Source organism: Podarcis cretensis (assembly GCF_951804945.1).
Source record: "Podarcis cretensis genome assembly, chromosome: 16".
Classification (NCBI taxonomy): domain Eukaryota; kingdom Metazoa; phylum Chordata; class Lepidosauria; order Squamata; family Lacertidae; genus Podarcis; species Podarcis cretensis.
In genome coordinates, this window is record NC_137186.1 from 5,698,862 (window position 1) to 5,721,735 (window position 22,874).

General features: G+C 45.4%; 1 protein-coding gene across 1 annotated transcript; it reads right to left on the minus strand.

Annotated features, from left to right (window-relative positions):
- Nucleotides 1-1,026: 1,026 nt before the first annotated feature.
- On the minus strand, nt 1,027-21,047 carry APH1A (aph-1 homolog A, gamma-secretase subunit). Its single transcript, XM_079958441.1, has 7 exons — nt 20,888-21,047; nt 14,507-14,677; nt 12,147-12,220; nt 10,656-10,778; nt 7,830-7,957; nt 4,234-4,357; nt 1,027-2,482 (listed from the first exon to the last, which is right to left on the minus strand). Exons 1-7 carry the CDS (start codon nt 20,998-21,000, stop codon nt 2,418-2,420), a joined length of 798 nt encoding a protein of 265 aa, XP_079814567.1. The 5' UTR covers nt 21,001-21,047; the 3' UTR covers nt 1,027-2,417.
- Between the last annotated feature and the right edge of the window lie 1,827 nt (nt 21,048-22,874).

Consider the following 22,874-nt stretch of genomic DNA (forward strand, 5'->3'; position numbering starts at 1 on the left):
TGTTAATGTAGATGCAGTGGCACTTCCTGGCCAGCGGATGGCGCTAGAACTTCCTGCTGCAGCACAAGTGCTTTCCTGCCCAAGGTTCCAATGCTGCTGCTCACTGGCTAGCAGCCACAACCATAGAGTTGGGGAGGGAACCCAGAGGGAGAGACAGCCTTCTTCTCTTGTTCCTGTTTGGAAGTGGGGGGGGGGGAGGGGCAGAATCATTAAACTCTTCCTCTTTATGGAGAAAGCCCTATTTGCCTTGGCACTGGCCAGCAGCCACACGGCCATCTTCAGTCAGAGGTGCCAACTGAGCCTTTGGTGACTCCACACTCACAGGGCTGCCATATGTCCAGAATTTCACAGACATACCCGGGATTTGTCCGTCGAAAACAGCGTCCAGGCAGAATTTCTGATACAGTGGTACCTCGGGTTACATACGCTTCAGGTTACAGACTCCGCTAACCCAGAAATAGTGCTTCAGGTTAAGAACTTTGCTTCAGGATGAGAACAGAAATTGTGCTCTGGTGGCACAGCGGCAGCAGGAGGCCCCATTAGCTAAAGTGGTGCTTCAGGTTAAGAACTGTTTCAGGTTAAGAACGGACCTTCGGAATGAATTAAGTACTTAACCCGAGGTACCACTGTAACAACTTTGCTGACTTTTTCAGACCATTAATAATAATAATAATAATAATAATTTATTTATTTATTTATACCCCGCCCATCTGGCTGGGCTTCCCCAGCCACCCTGGGCGGCTTCCCAAAAAATATTAAAATACTGTAATACATCAAACATTAAAAGCTTCCCTAAACAGGGCTGCCTTCAGATGTCTTCTAAAAGTCTGGTAGTTGTTCTTCTCTTTGACATCTGGTGGGAGGGTGTTCCTAAAGTGGTGCTTCAGGTTAAGAACAGTTTCGGGTTAAGTACAGACCTCCGGAACGAATTAAGTACTTAACCAGAGGTACCACTGTAATTGATTAAAAAGTCCGGGGAAATCCATGTTGGAAGTGGGGTTTTTTTGCAAAGAGAAAGAAAGAGAGAAAGAAAGATCAACAACTTTATTGTCCGGATTTTCACTTTTTGAAATATGGCAACCGTACACACTCAACTGGACCTCAATTTTCTTCCTCCCTTCCTCAAATATCCCATGAAGGCCGCTCTCATCGTCTAAGGGGCCTGCTATCTTTCGTGGTCCTTGGGCTTGACCGCGGCTAGCATTGAGGGAGGGTGTCCACTGTGGCCCACCAGATATTGCTGGGAGTTCAGCGCCTGCCAAGATGGCGAAGGAGCAAGGGAATGCTGGGAGCTGGGAACCCCCAACAACTTAGGAAAGGCTGCCCTCGCGCATTCAGACACACATATATTAAAAATCCAGGGCTCCAGTGTTTCAACGCATCGAGGACAACAGGAAGGCGTTTCAGTCCAAAGGCTTTTCATGCGCCACCTCTTCTGTCCTCTCAAAGGAAAAAAAAGAAACTTCAGTTCAGTTTTTGTCCTTGAAAAAGAACGACAGTAAAACAAAATCAATTGCACACAGAGGAAGGATTCTTTCAGAACAAGGGATCATTCCAGTTTGGGAGTTTTAACAGCAAAAAGTGGTTGGCAGACGCATGCTGCTACATTGATCTAGAGTAACCTGGTCACTTGAGGGGATCGTGCTCTCTTTGCAGATTAGAGCAGGATCGGCAAATCACAGCAGCAGGGCCAAATCCGGGCCTTCTTGAACAGTTCCAACCAGCTTCCGGTTGGTATTACGACGCTGATGGAAATCGCTTCATTCGAGGAGGGTGGTTTGTGGTCAGGCAGGCCTGCTCTCCTCTCTTGGCCCTCTGGCCAAAGTTGCCGACCAGGAGAAATGGGCGTCTAGCCTAGGCACAACTAACTTCACACCACTTTTACGTCAACATCACACATCCCAGAAAGAGAACTGGTTGTATACCCTGAGCTCCCCGACGCTGAAGAAGAGGGGAAAGGGGGCTCATTTTGGCTCCAAGAAATTGTGTGTCCCAAGAAAACATCGGAGGACAAATTACGTGGCCTTGTTTGCCTCTACCGAAAAGATGAAACTGCTTAAGAGATTAGCCGACGTCCTCCCTCTTGCAGATCAGAGTCAAGAAAATATACCTCCTTACTCACACTGGAGGGACGGTATGGAAACCAACCACATGGAATACTGAATTCCCAGCCACATGGAATATGTAATGAGCACTTCTTGGGAGTAGTTATCATCCTGCCATCAGAGCTATCAGTTCGGGCCAAAGGAATCATCCCTTGGGCTAGGAGGGTCGACTCTGGACTTGTGCCTCCCAGACAGAGGGGGGAGGGAAGAGAGAGGGCGTGGATTTGATTGGCAGAGGCTGCAGCCAACAGAAGGGCACTTGGGTGGTCTTCAGGAGCATCCTGAAATCCAAGATGCTGAAAAAGGGTGGGCTCAGTCATCCACAGGAAGCTGCAGCGCAGAGTAGACCATCACCTGGTCAGCTTCCTTCCGCCGGCCTGGAAGAAAAGGGGGCTGTGTCAGGACAGAGAAAGAGAGACGTATAGAGGCAACCACTGGCTAGACTCCATCTAAACCACGTTATCTAGGTGGTCACTGCTGCCAGTTGGGCAATCTTTGGCCAGTTGTCTGCTAGTAAGACTCTGGCCCTATCTTAAGCACTTTAAACTGGATCAATTTAGGCAGACACAGCTTCCCCCCAAAGGATCCTAGGAACTGTAGACTTTTTTATATATATTCTTGTTTCAGAATATTTAACTTTTTTAAAAAAAATAATAATAACATAAATTTTATTAGTATTTTCCACACAACACGAAAAATAACAATACACAAAACACAAAAACCAACATTCAAAAAACAAAAAACAAATCCATATCTTACAAGTTAATAATATAAACACTAAAAAGAAAAACAAACATTTGACTTCCACCAATCCCACAGCACCTCCTTTATCTCTCATTGTGTCTTCCTGATCATCTCTATCCTAACATCTAGATATAAATCCCTCTTATCCTTTCACTTCACAAGGTTATTCCAGACTCAGCCAGATTTCTGTCCTCGAACCTTGGCTTTTAAGGTATTCATTTAGGCACTTTTTTCACTTCGCTTTTTGGTTTTTGTCTTATTATGTCTGTCAGTTTGGCTAATTCTAAATATTCTGAAAGCTTACATAACCACTGGGAACTGTAGATTGTGAAGGGTGCTGAGAGCTGCTAGGAGGAGACCCTCTGTTCCCACCAGAGAAACAACTCCCAGAATTCCCTGGAAAGAAGGAACCGGCTGTTAAACCACTCTGGGAACCATCGCTGTCTCCTGCAGGACCGAGTTCCCAAGTTTAACTCGGCGCCGTGCAGAGAAGCACTCCTTTTATCTGTCCTGCATACTCCAAAACCGACGAGTTCCAATGTTATGAGAGAGGGAGGAAAACATTTCTCTCTGGCCTTTCTCCATGCTATGCAGAATTTGATAAGACTCCTCTATCACGTCACCTCTCGCTTGCCTTTTTCTCTAAATCAACAAGGCTCAAACACTTGAAATCCCTGCAGCCATATGGACTAGAAACTTGGGTTTTTAATTTTTTAAAAAACTAAAGCTACCGCAGTTTTCGCTCTATAGGACGCCCCTGATCATAGGATGCACCTTGTTTTAGAAGGGGAGAACAAGAAAAAAAATTCTCCCCCTCTCTGCTCAGAGCCCCTTCAGCGAAGCGGCAGGAGAAACGGAGCCCCTTCCATTTCTCCTCCCGCTTGGCTGAAGGGGCGCTGCACAGCTCTCCCTCTCTGCTGAAGCCGGGAGAGTCTAGCTCTCCCGGCTTCAGCAAAAGGAACCCTAAGCCTTCGGAGCACAGCGCATGTTCCCGCTGTGCTCCGGAGGCTTCAGGCGGCTATCCCTGAAGCCCTTCTGCTCTCCAGGCTTCAGCGAAAGTAACGTGAAGACAAGGAGCACGGAGGGAGCGCTCCCTCTGCGCTTCGGAGGCTTCACGTTGCTATCGCTGAAGCCAAGGAGCCTGCATTCGCTCCATAGGACGCACACACATTTCCCCTTAATTTTTGGAGGGGAAAAAGTGCGTCGTATAGAGCAAAAAATACAGTATTTGCTTAGGTCAAGCAAGCTGTTTCTGCTCCTACCCATGCCTGTATAAACCCAGGTGGGCTTTGTGTGTTTGTGTGTGTGTGTGTGTGTGTATGTGTGTCTGTTTTAGCTATTGCCCTGCACTCGTTCCTCTCCCACACAGAAGTGCGACCCTCACATGACAAGCAGGTGACAATGCTCCTCAGGGAACCTCCGGCAGTGAAGAACGCCCAGACCCCCATGGAGAAGGTGATGATGAAGATGGGGATGAGGCTGGCTTCATAGCAAGGGTTTAGAAACGTCTGTGGAGATGGGAGAGAAAGAGGATTTCAGAACAAAGGATTTCAGACCACAATAAATCTGCTCCGTTAATAATAATAATAATAATAATAATAATAATAATAATAATTTATTATCTATACTCCACCCATCTGGCTGGGTTCCCCAGCCACTCTGTGAGGCTTCCAACAGAATATTAAAATACAATAGTCTATTAAACATTAAAAGCTTCCCTGAACAGGGCTGCCTTCAGATGTCTTCTAAAAGCCAGGTAGTTGTTCTTCTCTTTGACATCTGGTGGGAGGGCGTTCCACAGGGCGGTGCCACTACCTAGAAGGCCCTCTGCCTGGTTCCCTGTAACTTGGCTTCTCACAGGGAGGGAACCGCCAGAAGGCCCTTGGCGCTGGACCTCAGTGTCCGGGCAGAACGATGGGGGTGGAGAAGCTCCTTCAGATATACAGGACCGAGGCCGTTTAGGGCTTTAAAGGTCAGCACCAGAACTTTGAATTGTGCTCAGAAACGTACTGGGAGCCAATGTAGGTCTTTCAAGACCGGTGTTATGTGGTCCTGGCGGCCGCCCCCAGTCACCAGTCTAGCTGCCGCATTCTGGATAAGTTGTAGTTTCTGGGTCACCTTCAAAGGTAGCCACACATAGAGCGCATTGCTGTAGTCCAACCGGGAGATAACTAGAGCATGCACCACTCTGGCAAAACAGTCCGCGGGCAGGTAGAGTCTCAGCCTATGTACCAAATGGAGCTCCAAATCCAGTCTTTAGCTGTGGTTCCTGCCTTGCAGGGGGTTGGCTGGATGACCTAGGGAGGGCCCTTCCAGCTGTATGATCTGATCCTGTATCCTCTCCTTGTGGCTGCTGCCAATCTCCTCCACATCCCATAAACCTCTTCAAAGCAGGCAGCCCAGGCTCGTCTCCACGGCAACTGCGGCTGACCGATGTGGCTTAGGGGATAATTCCCTGCTGTTCTAGAAGGCCAGATGGTTTTCATGTGACTGCAAATCTCGCATTTAACGTCCTCCCACCAGCCTCTTCTCCTCCTACACTGCTAAGGAGAAGAGCTGAGCAGGTAGGGGGTGCAAGGGAAACAAATTAAGAGTACTGCCTGCAGGCCTCTCTCTCCTTTGCGACACCAGGAAAAGCACACAGGAAAGCCTTTGGAAATCTGGGGAGAGGGGTGGTTGTAACTAAGCCTTGATCACATGTTGTCAGGGGCTCAGGAGCAGAGGCACAGGGGAGAGAGGAAATGGAGAGCGAAGGGGAAGAATCTGAGGGCAGCGTAGGGGAGTATGAGAGTGGCCCGAGAGATTCCATGAGCTTCTCCAGCGAATCAGAAGATTCCCAGAGGGGGGCGCCCATGGCCAGGGCAAGGGGGGTCCCAGGGGGGGACACACCAGAAGCAAGGGCCCAGCGGGGACTCCCAAAGCAGCAGCGGGAGATCAGGACCAGCTCCTCCACCAGAGCGTAGTGGGGGGGAAGAGTCCCATGTATCAGGGCCAGCTTCTCCTCCAGCAGGGAGAGAAGATGAATCAGGGCTGGCCATGCCTCCATCGCAGAGTGAGGGAACGGAGGGGAGGTCAGGTCCAGCTAGCCTCTCCGAAGGGGGAAGCAGTGACAGGAGCAGTGTAACGGTCGGGAGGAAGGTTGCCGGTTGGGCGCGCGCGCCAAGTTCAAATGTACAGGCGCGCGGCACAGCAGAAAACCCGGATTGGGAACCAGGTCCTAAAGCCCGCCGGAGGGAGGGGGAAGACTCAGGGGACTCAGCGTCAGAAGAGTCCAGAAAGGGCAACACCCCGGCGGACAGGCGGACCCAGAGGAGGAAAGAGCAGAGGAGGAGGTGGAGCAAGGCTAGAGTCTTAAACTGGTGTCTGGGGGGAGGAGATTCAGACGGAGCTTCAGCGGTCTAGGGTTTAAGACGTAGAGCTGCGCGCCGCGGCTTTGAAATCGAAACTGCACTTCAATAAAGACTTTTATATATAACAACGGACTGGCGTTGGTCCTTTGTGAGCTGGGACCTCGGGCAGCTCTGACACATGTCATTTGAGACCTTTAACACCAGAATATTTTTTTAAAGGGGCGTGGGAATAAAACTATTCACGTTACTGTGTGAATTCAATATTCACTATTAAATGGAGAAATCCCCACCCCACCAATAAACAACAGGATAAATGGACAGCATAAAAACGAAGTAAGTGGCCTGCAGGATCAGGCCCACCTTGTCCTGTTCTCACCCAATGCCTGTGGCAAACCCACAAACAGAATTTGGGGACAAGAGAATCTCTCCCCTGCTGCCGTTTCCAGCAATTGGAATCCAGAGACATCGCCGCCTCCGGCCGTGGAGGTAGAACGTAACCATTGTGCCTCGTGGCCACTGATAGCTTCACTCTATGAATTTGTCCAATCCTTCTTTAAAGCCACCCAACTTAGTGGCCATTACTGCCTCTTGTGGGAGCGAGTTCCACAGTCTATGCACTGCGTGAAGAAGTACTTTTATCTGTCCTGAACCTTCCAGTGTTCAACTTCTTTGGATATCCCCAAGTTCTAAGGTTATGAAACAGAGAGAAGCTATTCTCTAAACCTTTGGGCCCATCTAGCTCAGTCGGGACGCGGGTGGCGCTGTGAGTTAAACCACAGAGCCTAGGACTTGCTGATCAGATGGTCGGCGGTTTGAATCCCTGAGACGGGGTGAGCTCCCGTTGCTTGGTCCCTGCTCCTGCCAACCTAGCAGTTCAAAAGCACATCAAAGTGCAAGCATCAAAGTGAAAGGGACCCCTGACCATTAGGTCCAGTCGTGGCCGACTCTGGGGTTACAGCACTCATCTCGTTTTATTGGCCGAGGGAGCCAGCGTACAGCTTCCGGATCATGTGGCCAGCATGACTAATCCCCTTCTGGCGAACCAGAGCAGCGCACGGAAACACCGTTTACCTTCCTGCTGAAGCGGTACCTATTTATCTACTTGCACTTTGACATACTTTCGAACTGCTAGGTTGGCAGGAGCTGGGACCGAGCAACGGGAGCTCACCCCGTCGCGGGGATTCGAACCGCCGACCTTCAGATCGGCAAACCCTAGGCTCTGTGGTTTAACATGCCACCCTTGAGACTCCTTAAGGGGAGTGAAAGGCAGGATATCAAGTCCAAACTCTTCTTCTTCTTCTTCCTGCGAGAGGGAGTTCCATAGTTTAACCCACGCGCTGTGTGAAGAAATATGCAGGAGTGTTCCTGCATCCATGTCTTCTCTGCAAGTTTCCCTTTCGGGCGTCTGCTCGGCCACCGTGAGAACTGGATTCTGGATTAGATGAGCCACTAACCTCACCCAGCTAGAGGGCCCTTCTGACTTTCTTATGGAACCTCCAGCTCCAGTGGCAGTCTATCTCAATTCTTGGGGGCATTTGGCCACTGCGAGAACAGGACACTGGAATAGACTGGGGCCTGATCCAACAGTGCTCTCCTGATGTTCCGATGTAACATGGGTTATTCTACTCACCAAGCCGGACGTGACCAGGTGACTGATGACCACCAACGCCAGAGTCCAGTAGCGGCCCTTCTCGCAGGCGTCGAAGAAGATCGTGCCCCAGAACGTGTGTAGGAAAACCAGTGCCATCGTGAGGAAGGCTGGAAGGAGGGGATGGCGGGAAAATGGTCAAGCCATATTGCGGCGAGTACGATTTACTCTGTTTCTCAAAATCGATGGTTTGGCAGTCTGTTCCATGTGGACAGTACCAGTTTAGAGAAACATTTGCCAATCTTTTTTGGACTGTCAAGTGGCCAGCTCCCCAGGTAGGGCTGCAATTGTCCCATTACTGGAGAGCCTTTATTAGTCAGTGTGGAGCAGGGCAGGGGAAAGTTTGGCCATCCTGATAATTTTAGACAGCAACTCCCATTAGCCAACAATCAGAGATGACGGATGTATGTTTTATTTTATCTATTGTTAAACATATATCCTTCCTCCCAAAGGCAGGAGAGATCGGACATCTTAAAATCCATCCCACTACACACCAAAGACTAGGAAATATCTCTTATTGATAAAAAAAAGGTTATTTGTGTAAGCTACTACTATTGCGGCCCGTGTTTAGTTAGCCCCAAAATGGAAAACGAGTGAGTTCCCAAGCAATGAATGGGAACTTAAACTGACAGAATACAGTATGCGTAGCTTGTGGACCTAACTTATAGAATAAGCGAACAAGAAGAACGTATGTTTAAAGAAGATTGGAAAAATTTATTGAATATATGGGGGGAATTTGTGTACATTTGAAAACGCTGGCAGCAGTAAGATAAATTCGACGGTGTAAATAAGCTTTGATGGGTGCAATAATGGAATACTGAATGGTTTAGTTTATATAAAATATGCAGGGATTTATGTTATGCAAAATGAACCATGGAAAGAGAAGGAGGGAAGTCATTGATATTTTAAGGTTGTTTAAATGAATATTTTAAATTGTACAATTTATAAATAAAAGGAAAGATCTGTTCTTGGACAGCTTGCAGGAAGGGGAAGGTACGCAGCATGCGCCAAAAACTCAACAGAGACAGCACCTCTCCAATATTTAGCAGGACAGAATTCCAAATGAGAGATGCCACAACCTTGAAGGCCCTGTTTCTCTATTGCAAGCACCCCCAAACCTGGTCCTCCAGATGTTTTGGGACTACAATTCCCATCATCCTTAGCTAACAGGACCAGTGGTCAGGGATGATGGGAACTGTAGTCCCAAAACATGTGGAGGGCCAAGATTGGGGATGTCTGCTCTACTGTATGGAATGGGTCTCCTGATAAGCTGGTTATCCTCACCTGGGGAGTGCAGGTGTCTGTCGGGTATATAAGGGCTGAGACCATTCTACGTGTTCTCTTTTAGGATTCTAGAGGGCCAAAGGTTTTCCCCACCCATAGGGAACACTGAGAACTTAGATGGACCCCAGAGGTCTGTCTCGGTATCAATGGCCTTCCTATGTCCCCGAAAGTCACCTGAAGTGATTTTTTTATTTTTATTTTACCAACAACCAAAACAAAAACAGTGAAAACAAACAATGAAACCCCCCAGATTGCTGATACGTTGGGTATACATAATCAATGATAACATATTCAAATCAACTATATGCACAATTCTATATACCTTAACACTCCTCTCTCCACAAGGTTTATCTAATTTTTAACATTTTAATTGCCCCAATTTATTCAAACCTGCCCAAATAATTCAATATCTTCTCAAACCAATCCTTCTCCTTATCACTGACCTTAAACCCTTTCATTTTATGTATCTTCACAGTTAGATATTCTAAGATTATAATATTTTTTCAATTTTCCCCTCCATTGGTTCACCCCAGCTCTTCTGCACTTTTCCAATTACAGACGAATGCCTCGCAACACGAAAAACCCGCTAGACGAAAGGGTTTTCCATTTTGGAGGCGCTTCGCAAAACGAATTTCCCTATGGGCTTGCTTTGCAAGACGAAAATGTCTTGCGAGTTTTTCCAACTCCCCCTCCCCCTTTTCTAAGCCGCTAAGCCGCTTATCTGCTTATCCGCTAAGCTGATAAGTCGCTAAGCCGCTAATAGCGCTAATCTGCTAAGCTGTCAAAGGGCTTGCTTCGCAAGACGAAAAAACCGCAAGACGAAGAGAATCGCGGAACGGATTCTTTTCGTCTTGCGAGGCACCACTGTACTTGCTCTAACCTGTCTGGCTGCAATTACCATCAATTTTACCCATTTACATTCCTCTTTTGTTTATAACTCAGTGCCACTCAGGCTAATAAAGGTAAAGGGTAAAGGGACCCCTGACCATTAGGTCCAGTCGTGGCCGACTCTGGGGTTGCGGCGCTCATCTCGCTTTATTGGCCGAGGGAGCCAGCATACAGCTTCCGGGTCATGTGGCCAGCAGGACTAAGCCGCTTCTGGCGAACCAGAGCAGCGCACGGAAACACCGTTTACCTTCCCGCCAGAGCGGTACCTATTTATCTACTTGCACTTTGACGTGCTTTCGAACTGCTAGGTTGGCAGGAGCCGGGACCGAGCAACGGGAGCTCACCCCGTCGCGGGGATTCAAACCGCCGACCTTCTGATCGGCAAGTCCTAGGCTCTGTGGTTTAACCCACAGCGCCACCCGCATCCCACTCAGGCTAATAAGAACTATTAATTTAGATATTTCCACCTTCCTACCCACAATTCCCGATATTTCTATACCAATCTGTTTCCGGAATTCATTAACTAACGGACAATCCCACCACATATGACTGTATGTTCCCATCACTCCATATTTCCTCCAGCAATTCTTTCTTCCAGATTTTGTAATATGATATAACCTTACAGGTGTGTAATACCTGAAGTGATGAAGTAATGGGGCGAATCCCCATGGATTCCCACGGTGCCTGGCCCAATGGAGTCCGCAAGGATGTTGATGACGGAGAAGACCCCGCTCATGATTCCAAAGGAGAGACCCGACACTGCGGAAGAGAGTATGAAGGACAAACCAAATTTCACAGCACTCTGAGAACGTTTATTGGTATGCCATGCCTCATCGTACAGGACATCACTTTCCAAACTAGCAGCCACCATCGTGAGAGCCGTTTATAATGGAATTTGCACACACAGGGGAAGGGCAACTCAAGAGTATATCTGAAGGAGCGTCTCCACCCCTATTGTTCTACCCAGACACTGAGGTCCAGCACTGAGGGCCTTCTGGCGCTTCCCTCACTGCAAGAAGCCAAGTTACAGGGAACCAGGCAGAGGGCCTTCTCGGTAGTGGCGCCCTTCCTGTGGAACACCCTCCCACCAGATGTCAAAGAGAACAACAACTACCAGACTTTTAGAAGACATCTGAAGGCAGCCCTGTTTAGGGAAGCTTTTAATGTTTGATGTATTACAGTATTTTAATATTTTTTGGGAAGCCGCCCAGAGTGGCTGGGGAAGCCCAGCCAGATGGGCGGGGTATAAATAAATAAATTATTATTATTATTATTATTATTATTATTATTATTATTATTGGTCTGAAAAAGTCAGCAAAGTTGTTACAGTGGTACCTCGGGTTAAGTACTTAATTCATTCCGAAGGTCCGTTCTTAACCTGAAACAGTTCTTAATCTTAAGCACCACTTTAGCTAATGGGGCCTCCTGCTGCCGCTGCGCCACCAGAGCACAATTTCTGTTCTCATCCTGAAGCAAAGTTCTTAACCTGAAGCACTATTTCTGGGTTAGCGGAGTCTGTAACCTGAAGCGTATGTAACCTGCAGTGTATGTAACCCGAGGTACCACTGTTTTTACTTAGGAGGGGCCGCTCTGAAAATGGAGCTTTAAAGGAAACCGAATTCTGAAGTGCGAAGGGCTTCTGCTTTAGCTTTGTTGGTTACAGGGGCTGCTTTTTAAGGCCAGAAAAGGGCTCTTGGTCCAAGCTAGCACATAAAGGGACATCTGGATTCTACAAGGAGGAACTTATGTCACATAGAGGAGGGAGAAAGGTTGTTTTTCTGCTGCTCCAGAGAAGCGGACACGGAGCAATGGCTCCAAACTACAAGAAAAAAGATTCTACCTAAACATTAGGAAGAACTTCCTGACAGTAAGAGCTGTTCGACAGTGGAATTTGCTGCCAAGGAGTGTGGTGGAGTCTCCTTCTTTGGAGGTCTTTAAGCAGAGGCTTGACAACCATATGTCAGGAGTGCTCTGATGGTGTTTCCTGCTTGGCAGGGGGTTGGACTCGATGGCCCTTGTGGTCTCTTCCAACTCTAGGATTCTATGATTCTAACTGTTTCAGCGACAGTTGTGGCGCACGTAGGGAGACAGACACGCAGGAAAGGGAACAGCCAGCAATTTGCTCACCATATGCCATCTGCTTGATCGAGATGGGAGACCGGCCGTCTTCGCTGATGCTCACCAACCCTTCGTCAGCTTTCCTGAGGGGAGGATGCAAAAAGAAAGCAGGAAATTGGTTGGCGGTTTGTGAGGCAGAGAAAGTCACGAGATTTTTATAGCATAGAGTTGGAAGAGGCATCAAAGGTTGGGTAGTCTGGCAATGCAGGAATCACAACTAAATAATCCCTGAATGCCTCTTTTAAAACTTCCATGTTTACCCAAGAGCTCCTAGGTTCCGACTCTTTAATTTCGTTTTTCTTTTGAACCATACTCCATTTTATTTGCGATGCACTGCTGCATTTCCCCCCGTCAACTTTTATTTAGGAAATTTCAGTGATCAATTGTTTTCCATTTGTTTATTAGTTTTATCTCAAAGTATCTCCTTTTATGACTCCAATTTTATGTTTTGATTTATTGTATCCTTTGTGTGCAATATAAAGGAGATGGATGGATCAATTTACTTTTATTTATTCAACAAGGTTTATACACACCACTTGATTGCAATAAAAAAACTTTGAGTGGTTTCTTTTTTTAAATTTTATGTTTTGATTTATTGTATCCTTTGTGTGCATATAAAGGAGATGGATGGATCAATTTACTTTTATTTATTCAGCAAGGTTTGTACACACCACTTGATTGCAGGTTTCTTTTTTTTAAAAGGCCGCATTAAATTATCAATAAAATACCATTATAAAAAGGTACTTACAAATACTTAAAGGGTGAGTAATTAAAAATCACAGGTAAATGAAAAGGAACAGTCTGGATAGGCCCTTGCCTAAACAGATATTGGTTTAAGCAAGTGCTGGAAACAGTATGGCAACAAAGGGGAAAAAATAAAATTACCGTATTTTTCCGTGAAAAAGACGATGGTTTTTGCTAAAAAAAAAAAAAGGGGGGGGGGGCAAAAATTGGGTGTCGCCTTATACACAGATAGAGGCAATTACTGGCAGCACCAAGCAGGAGATTGGCAGTGGCGACTGGGCGGGTGATTGACAGCTGTGGCAACTGGGCAGGCGATTGGCGGCGGTGGTGAGGTGTGTGATCGGCAGTGGCTATGGCAAGCGATCGCCAGTGGCAGGCAGGCGGGTGAGCGATTGGTGAAAGCGACCTCCCCCACCCCACCCCCCAAAGTTAAACAACTTAATTTCTTAATTTTGGGTTAAAAAAAATAGGAGTTGTCTTATACACGGAAAAATACGGCAAGTCCTTCTCCAAGCGGTGCATGGTTAAACTATGGAACTCGCTGCCACAGGAAACAGCGATTGCCACCAATCCAGACAGCTTTAAAAGGGGATTAGACAAATCCGTGGAAGAAGAAAAGGCTATCGACAGCTACTAGCTATGACGGCTATGCTCAGTCTCCATGGCCAGTCTCCATGGCCAGAGGCAGAAATGCTTCTGAATATCAATTGCTGGAAAATGCAGGAGGGAACAGTGGGCCCTGATTGCAAGTTTCCTATTAAGGGGACTTGGTTGCCCACCGTGAGACCCGAATTTGGACTAAGTGGGTCGTTGGTCTGATGCAGCAGAGCTCTTCTTATGTTCTTGAGGACCAGAGCGGTGAATCCAAGTTTTGGGCAGGGACAAAGCCAAAAAGATTCCACCTCTGAAGGGCAGCTTTTGTTGCATTTAGGAAGGAAATATCAGCTACAGGGTTGATGTCTTTGGGGCAACCCAAAATTGGCACAGAAGTGGTAGTAAGGTTAAAGCTTACTGGGAAATGATATATAATGAATTGAAAAGGATGTTCAAAATAACTTTTATTTTAAAAACCCAGCAGCTTTTCTTTTGGGAATTACAGTATAGGGACAGAACTACCTAAATTGTACAGAAATTTATTTATGTATGCTACTACAGCAGCAAGAATGTTACTTGCCCACAAGTGGAAAGAGGAAGAAGTCCCAGGAGAGGAAGAATGGATACAAAAACTCATGGAATATGCAGAAATGGTGAAACTTACCGGAAGAATAAGAAATCAAGATAACAAACTTTTTTATAAAAGAATGGACATGGTTTATCGAATATTTGCATATAAATTGTAAACAGATAAAAACATTAGCAGGATTATTGTAATGACCTGCAGTTTTATAAGAGTATATATTTACAGGAGATAAATAAATGAGCAAGTCAAATGAATTTTAATATGTGGAAGATATTAAAAAATAAATTTAAGGAACCGCAGAAAGAGGGAGGAGTCAAATTTCGAAATGTTAAATTGATTGCAAAACTAATGGAATGCATGAATTTGAAAAGTATAAACAAAAAACTAAAATAAAAATTGGCGCAGAAGTGGGAATATTTGCCTCAGCTTAGCAAGGCACTCTTACTTGAGGAGCTTGAAGTACGCGAAGCGAAAGGCTTCCTGGAGCAAGACCGAGACAGCTGCCCCGAACATCAGAAGGCCGTACTGTAGACGCCCATCTTCCCGGTCGCTCAGATGCACCGAAATAAACCAGATCAAAGAGGCCAGGAGCAGGGAAACCAGCCAGAAAAAGGCCCTGGATAGACAGCGAGAGAAATAAGAGGACATTAATCGTTATCAACAGGTGTGCACATACAGTGGTACCTTGGTTCTCAAACTTAATCCGTTCCGGAAGTCCGTTCCAAAACCAAAGCGTTCCAAAACCAAGGCGCGCTTTCCCATAGAAAGCAATGCAAAATGGATTAATCCATTCCAGACTTTTAAAAACAACCCCTAAAACAGCAATTTAACATGAATTTTACTCTCTAACGAGACCATTGATCCATAAAATGAAAGCAATAATCAATGTACTGTACTATAAAATAAATAAGACAGTATTGCAGGTGATAAAAATTAAATTTAACTTTTTTTCTTAACTGATGATAGTCATTGTTTGGTTGGGGGGCTTTTATCTATTTCCACAGTCACACAATCAATCAATCAATCAATCAGTAACTGAACTGGGTTCCACACAAAAACAAAAACAAATGAACCGAAAAAGCCTCTAAACAAACAAACAAACAAACAAACAAACAAATAGCAAAAACAAAAGCGCCAAACTTAAGCAGTTCCAGAAGACTGTTTGACTTCCGTAATGTTCAGTAACCAAGGCGCAGCTTCCGATTGGTGCAGGTGCCCTGGAAACAATAACCGACAGCTGTGTCGGACGTTCGGCTTCTGAAAAATGTTCAAAAACTGGAACACTTCCGGGTTTTTGGCATTTGAGAACCGAGGCGTTTGAGAACCAAGGTACCACTTTACTCTGAACTTGGGGAGAAGAGATTCACACCAGGATAACCCACTTTCTGCAACCTTTTTAATTCGTGAGCTATTACGCAGAATTTGTTCTGCTTTGGAGGTAGGGCCTCTACACGTGATCCAGGCTACCGCTGGGGCTGATGGGAGTTGTAGTTCAAAACAGCTGCAAGGCCTTAGGCTGACAATAGCTGAGCTGAACAGCCCCTCTCCCATGCCTTTTGGGGGGCAGGAATGCTTCCGAGTACCACTTGCCAGAAACCCCCACCCTGTCAAGCCTTATCTCAGTTATTTAAATCAGGGTGGATTTGATTTAAAATCAAATCGAATTAAATCACGATTTAAATCACTAGTCAGTAAGACTTGATTTAAATCATTTTTTTTTTTACAGAAAGACTCATTCTTGCTGGTATAATCTTAACATTTACAACCAGATGAAGTTTTCATTTTTGGAATAATAAATTTTCAGAGTAGTTTTTACAGTCATATCCAAAATTACTGATCTGCTTTATACTATGATTAGAAATATATAGACAGATAATTATGAAATTATTGTGAGGTTTAATAAGTTAACTGTTTGGACAATTTTTCTGCTATACTTTATTGGAAGGAGAAAAATAATCATTTCCTTAATAACAATTTATTTAACTTGAAACAATAACATTATAGCATATGAATCCATGTTTGTTAACTGATGGGGTTAAACAATTTTTTTAAAAAACAACAACCTTAAGACTGAGTTTTAGCACACATGAAAAACTTTAAAACAAATCCTGATGAATAGCCTTTGGACTACAGTGGTGCCTCGCAAGACGAAAAGAATCCGTTCCGCGAGTCTCTTCGTCTTGCGGTTTTTTCGTCTTGCGAAGCAAGCCCATTAGCGGCTTAGCGACTTAGCGCTGTTAGCGGCTTAGCGGATCAGCTGATAAGGGCTTAACGGCTTAGCGGATCAGCTGTTAAGCGGCTTAGCGGATCAGCTGTTAAGCGGCTTAGCGGATCAGCTGATAAGCGGCTTAGCAAAAGGGGGGGAGGGGGAAAAAACCCGCAGGAACTCGCAAGACATTTTCGTCTTGCGAAGCAAGCCCATAGGAAATTCGTTTTGCGAAGCATCTCCAAAATGGAAAACCCTTTCGTCTAGCGGGTTTTCTGTCTTGCGAGGCATTCGTCTTGCGGGGCACCACTGTATAATGTAACTGAAACAGAAAACTATCTTTAGAAATATATTTCCTCCAAAAGCGTTTTATTTCAAAAATCTGATTTAAATACATTTTAAAAATGCGATTTTTAAAAAATAAAAAAATCATTGATTTTTCATTGACCCTGGTTTAAATTCAGCACTATCTCAAAGGAAGCCCCCTTGTACAGAGTCAGACCCTTGAGCTCTATCCAGCTCAGGATCATCGCTAAGTTTTATATATGCTGGAAGCCGCCCAGAGTGGCTGGGGCAACCCAGTTCAGATGGGCAGGGTACAAATATATTATTATTATCCGCATGGGCTGGCATCAGCCGTCCAGGGTTTCAGCTGTAGCTGGAGATGCTACTGACCTAACCTGGGAACTTCCACACCCCAGAGACAGCTTCCACTGGGAGGCTAAACCAGGTGAGGGGAGCCGATGGGTCTCAAACCCTCAGTGAGTCAAGGACTTCTTCTGCTTTGAGAACACTGTCCCACCATCTCGTCCTCTGTCGTCCCCTTCTCCTTGTGCCCTCCATCTTTCCCAACATCAGGGTCTTTTCCAGGGAGTCTTCTCTTCTCATGAGGTGGCCAAAGTATTGGAGCCTCAGCTTCAGGATCTGTCCTTCCAGTGAGCACTCAGGGCTGATTTCCTGAAGAATGTAGAGGTTTGATCTTCTTGCAGTCCATGGGCCTCTCAAGAGTCTCCTCCAGCACCAGAATTCAAAAGCATCAATTCTTTGGCGATCAGCCTTCTTTATGGTCCAGCTCACTTCCATACATCACTACTGGGAAAACCATAGCTTTAACTATATGGACCTTTGTTGGTAAGGTGATGTCTTTGCTTTTTAAGATGCTGTCTAGGTTTGTCATCGCTTTTCTCCCAAGAAGCAGGCGTCTTTTAATTTTGCTAACACAGCAATTTGGACTTTACCTTGGAGGCACATTCCATTCTCTCTCGAAACAGACAGATGTCAACAACCATCTTTCCTCCAAGGAGCTCAGGGTGGGAAAAATAGTTCCCCCCCTCCCCATGTTATCCTCACAACGTCCCTGCGAGGTAGGTTAGGCCAAGACAGGTATAGGCAAACTCGGCCCTCCAGATGTTTTGGGACTACAATTCCCATCATCCCTGACCACTGGTGATGGGGTGATGGGAGTTGTAGTCCCGAAACATCTGCAGGGCCGAGTTTGCCTATGCCTGGGCTAAGAGACAGCAAGTGGCCCGTTCCCTTCGTAGTGCATCTGTTTACACTCAGGGCTTGCTACCACGATTGGATATCTGATCTTGGACTTCAGAAACCCCTTTCAAGTTTTAAACCTGAGAAGTCTCTGAGCTGGGCACCGGCCACAAACCAGACAGGTTGAGTTGGGGGCGTCAGAAAGCTCTGCTTAAATTCTTTAAGGCTGACATGCGCCAACGATGTATCTGACTTCTCTCCTCTGAGCTATCTAAGGGAAGTTCGGTCACATGCAGACGTTTGTCATGTGCTCCATTGAGGGAAGGAAGGAAGGAATGCAATGCAATTCAGGTTTTGTGGTTTTTTTTTGTAAATAAACAGCAGAACTGGAAAATCTAGATTTGCAGAGGACACACACAATGCCCCCTTTCGTCAACCAAAGGTGCTTTCTCGCAGTTTCCTTTGGGGCTGTGATTTTCTCAGTGGGAATAAATGCTGCAGGCGCATTTTACAAGTACAGGCTTCAAATGCAAGGAAGAGGAAGGCATCAACCACACCTTGCTTGCTCTCAATACATCTCCAAACCTCATCATAGCAAGCTCCCGCCATCTGTTACAGAGCCTAGCATGTTGTCACCAGCAAAATGTGCTCCGGAACCAGCTTCCTACACTCTGGAGGCAATAATAAGCAAGGACATGGATTGTAACTTCTGCAAAAAAAATAAATCAAAGCCAACAAGACCTGGTTCAGCAGTAGGGAACCTGCCTTGCACGCAGAAGGTCTGGGGTTAGATCTGTAACATCATTGACAAAGCAGTAAATCAATCCTTTTATTTGGAATCTCAGAAGCCAGAACAGCAGAGGGATCTCTGTGCAGCGAAAGCAGCAATCCCTCTTGCTGTTCTGCCTTCTGGGATAGCTGCGCAGCCTGCATTCGCTCCATAAGACGCACATACATTTCCACTTACTTGTTAGGAGGGAAAAAAGTGAGTCTTATAGAGCAAAAAATACGGTACTTTGCACGCAGGAGATCCCAGAGTGCAATCCTCAAAATCTTCAGGTCAGGCTTGGAACGTCCCACTGCCTGAAACCCCAAAGAGCTGCTGCCAGTCTGAGTGGACAATACTGAGCTACATGGACCCAAGGGTCTGACTCTGTTTAAAATCCACTGGTCCTAAAATATGGGTTTTAAGGGAAGAGGAACCAGAGAAGACTGTGTGCCTTCTAGGACCTCTTAAGACTGACAAGCTCCTTAGAAAAACCACAAGAAAAATGGTTTCTGGTTTTTTTTAAAAAAAGATGATTATTTCTATGCTGGGGTAGCAGCACTGATGCTAAGATAGTACAGTATTTTAAACCGGATGATTTATCAGGGAGAAAGGAAGAGGACGTGCCTGAAAAGTTAGTTCATGTCTTGGTGGGAGGGGGCACAGGTGGGCAGAATTGGCCAATAAACTGCAAATGGGCCAGTTTATGCCCACCCACTTTGCACTGTGTTGTTGGTTATAATAAGAGGGAGAGAGAAATATGCTTTTCTTCTCTTTTAAAAAGGATTGTTTGTTTATATTTATGAGTTGCTTCCTATAATAGCATATCGAAGCAATTTTGAAAATCACCTTTCTATGTAAGCCACTTAAGCGATTTCACATCGTTGCGTGGTTATGTGTAAATAAATAAATAAATATTCAAGAACTAAAATGACACAGATTACAACGGGACTCCTCTCCCCGGATAAAGTATGGATATAGAGATGGTTACCTAAGCAAACATAAATGAAAAACCCCAATATAATTAAGCTGCCTTAAAATGAAAAGGTGAGATAATAATTTCGCAATCCATCAGTTATAACCTCTCGTTGCTACATTGGGATCTTCAAAGGGTAGGCTCTGTGCATGGAGCCCCCTCCCCACCCTCAACTTCATAAGTGTGTTTCCATATCACCCTCATAACCTCAAGAAGCCCCTGACCCTGGAAAAAAGAAGAGGCCTGCACCCACCAGCCCTATTGCCCCTACAGGGGCTCTTGCCCCCTCCCCCCCCCCTCCAGGCCACACAACCCCCTCCAGGTCTACTCAAACTGAGCTTACTCCACCCATGGAAGTGGGTGGAAGTTTGCACCTTATATGAACAAAACAAAACCAAGCAAAACACTGTGATCTCCGATTTAAAATGGAAAAAAAGTGGGAGTAACAATTTTGCAACCTGTCATTAATTCCCTGCCCCTTTCTTGCCTGGGGCCTGTGCAAAGGAAGTCCTTTGCACATGCCCCAGATTCCTCTCTCCCCTCCACAAGAATCTGTGAGCAAGACTACGATCTTTGCCTTAAAAGGAAAAGGTGGGCCTCGTAATTTTGCAAAAAAAGAGATTCCAGCTAAACGTCAGGAAGCACTTTCCGACAGGAAGAAGCGGTGAGCTCTTTTCTTTGCAGGTTTTAAAGCAGAGGTTCGGGGGCCACCTTTCTGGATGCTTTCGTTGAGATTCCTGCATCGAGTGGGTCCCTTCATTCTACATTCTGTGATTCTATGGAAAGCCCTCCCACTTTCTCTTTGAGAGGTTGGGGCCAGAGCCTTCTCCCCTCCACAAGAACAAAAAAACACGTGAACAAAACAAGGCTATGATCTCTCTGCCTGCAAACAGGAAATGTGGGAATAATCTTGTTTTTTTGTTTTGCAATTTATCGTTCAATCATAACCTTCCTCTCTTTGCTAGGCAGAGACCTACCACGGAAGGTCTTTCTGCACATGCCCCGGAGCCCCCTCTCCACATCACCCACCCCCAACCGGGACCCACTTTCCTCCCCCCCAGAAAGAAGAGGAAGAGGGGATTTCCCCCCCCAGCAGCCCCCTTCCCCCCCAAACCAAGAGGCTTGGGCCAGAGCTATGACCTCTCTGCCTGCAAACAGGAAATGTGGGAATAATCCTGTTTTTTTGTTTTGCAAATTGTGGTTCAATCAAAACCTTCCTCTCTTTGCTAGGCAGAGAACCTACCACGGAAGGTCTTTCTGCACATGCCCCGGAGCCCTCTCTCTACGTCACCCTCCCCCAACCGGGACCCACTTTCCTCCCCCCAGAAAGAAGAGGGGATTCCCCCCCCCCAGCAGCCCCCTCCCCCCAAAAAAACCCCGGCCCCCTGCTGACCCAGCCACCAGGATGATGACGCGCAGGGGGTCCCCGGCCACGGTGAGCAGGCAGAGGGCCAAGGCCGGCCCGAAGGCGATGAAGGTGCAGCCGAAGAACACCGCCGCCCCCATCGCCCCGAGAAGCAGCGCCGGAGGCAGCAGGAACCAGGCGGGGAGGGAAGCTCCGGCAGAGAGCCCGGGCGGGGCCACGGGCGGCCAATGGGAGCCGGCGGGGAGGGGAAGCCACGCCCATAAGGGGGGCCCGGTCCCGCAAGGCCTCGTGGGAATTGTAGTCCCTCAGGTGAGAGGCGATACTCGCCCCGCCCTCAACTGCATAGATGTGCGAATAGTGTAGAGGGGGCCTCCTCTATTTTTTTATAATTATTGAAACCTCCTCTATTTTTTTATAATTATTGAAATTTTCCAGAATAATACATTGTAAAACAAAAAAACAAAAAAACCCACAAAAATACAAAAAGAGTACAAAAACCACTAAAAAGAAAAAGAAAAAACACATCAAATTTCCCTTTACTTATTTTCTTTTAACTTATTTTCCAGACCTCCTCATACCTCCCTGTCTTATATTCCAATTCAGATTATTAATTCAGCAAATCCTCTCCATTGGTTTTTGCTTATTTCAAAACCTTATTTTCCATATCTCTTAAAGCATTACAGCTAGGAACCACTTGATTTCTGTCCAACATCATTCTAACATTCATTAATTTTACAATATTTCTCCAAATAGTCTTTAAACTTCTTCCAATCTTCTAAAGATGGATAGATATTCTTTATAGATAGAATGATGTATAATGAGATGAAAAAGATGTTGGAATACACATTTTTTTAAAAACCAGAAGCATTTTTACTTGATATTGTAGGTTAGGACATTAATAGGCAAGATGTTAAATTGTTTTTATATGCAACAACTGCGGCAAGAGTATTGTTAGCCCAGAAATGGAAGCAAGAAGAAATTCAGACAAAAGAAGAATGGCAGACGAAATTAATGGAGTATGCAGAATTGGACAAAATGACAGGAAGGATTCGAAACCTGCGGGACCAGAGATTTACAGAAGATTGGAAGAAGTATATGAATTATTTGAAGAGCAACTGAAATCGACAAATTACGCTAGTAGGACTGCAAGCAGTTTTGCAAGGAGAAATATACAAAGTGTTACAAAGTAGAAAAAGATAGAGATATTGGTTATGAGTTTGAAATGTAATAGGGAAGATAAGAAATGCAGACTGAGAGATTAGATTGGAAAATTTTCATACAGGATTGATGGAAGTCAAAAATTTGAATAAGATGTAAAAGTATGTTTAATTACTGTTGGAAAGGATATGTTTAAAAAACTAATAAAAAATATATATAAAAAAGATGTTCTTTATAGATAGAATCAATAGATATTGATATGCAGACTTAATAAATAATAATTATTATTATTTGCTTTAGAGTGCTTTATTGACTGAAAACTTTATAACAGAAGTGTACAATAGATATTACAGGCGAAATGAGAAATAAAAAAAATAAACGGTTATTCATTCTTTAACTAATGCTTGCTATGTACTGTACATCTATTTGTGATTTAATTTGTCAAGACCTCTGATCTTGCATTCCTGAATTAAATTCCTTCAATATGCACTTAAACTTTACTTTCTCCATATTATTTGGCTTACAATAAATTTTATTTTATACAATTATCCTGTTTACACACCGAAGCTCAGTCAAAACCTGCTAAAGGCACACTTAATAAATAGATACAGTGGTGCCTCGCAAGACGAAAATAATCCGTTCCGCGAGTCTCTTCGTCTAGCGGTTTTTTCGTCTTGCGAAGCAACCCTATTAGCGGCTTAGCGGATTAGCGCTATTAGCGGATTAGCGGCTATTAAAGGTTTAGCAGCTTAGCGGCTATTAGCGGCTTAGCGGCTTAGAAAAAGGGGGGAGAAAGCGAAAAAAAATCGCAAGACTCGCAAGACGTTTTCGTCTTGCGAAGCAAGCCCATAGGGAA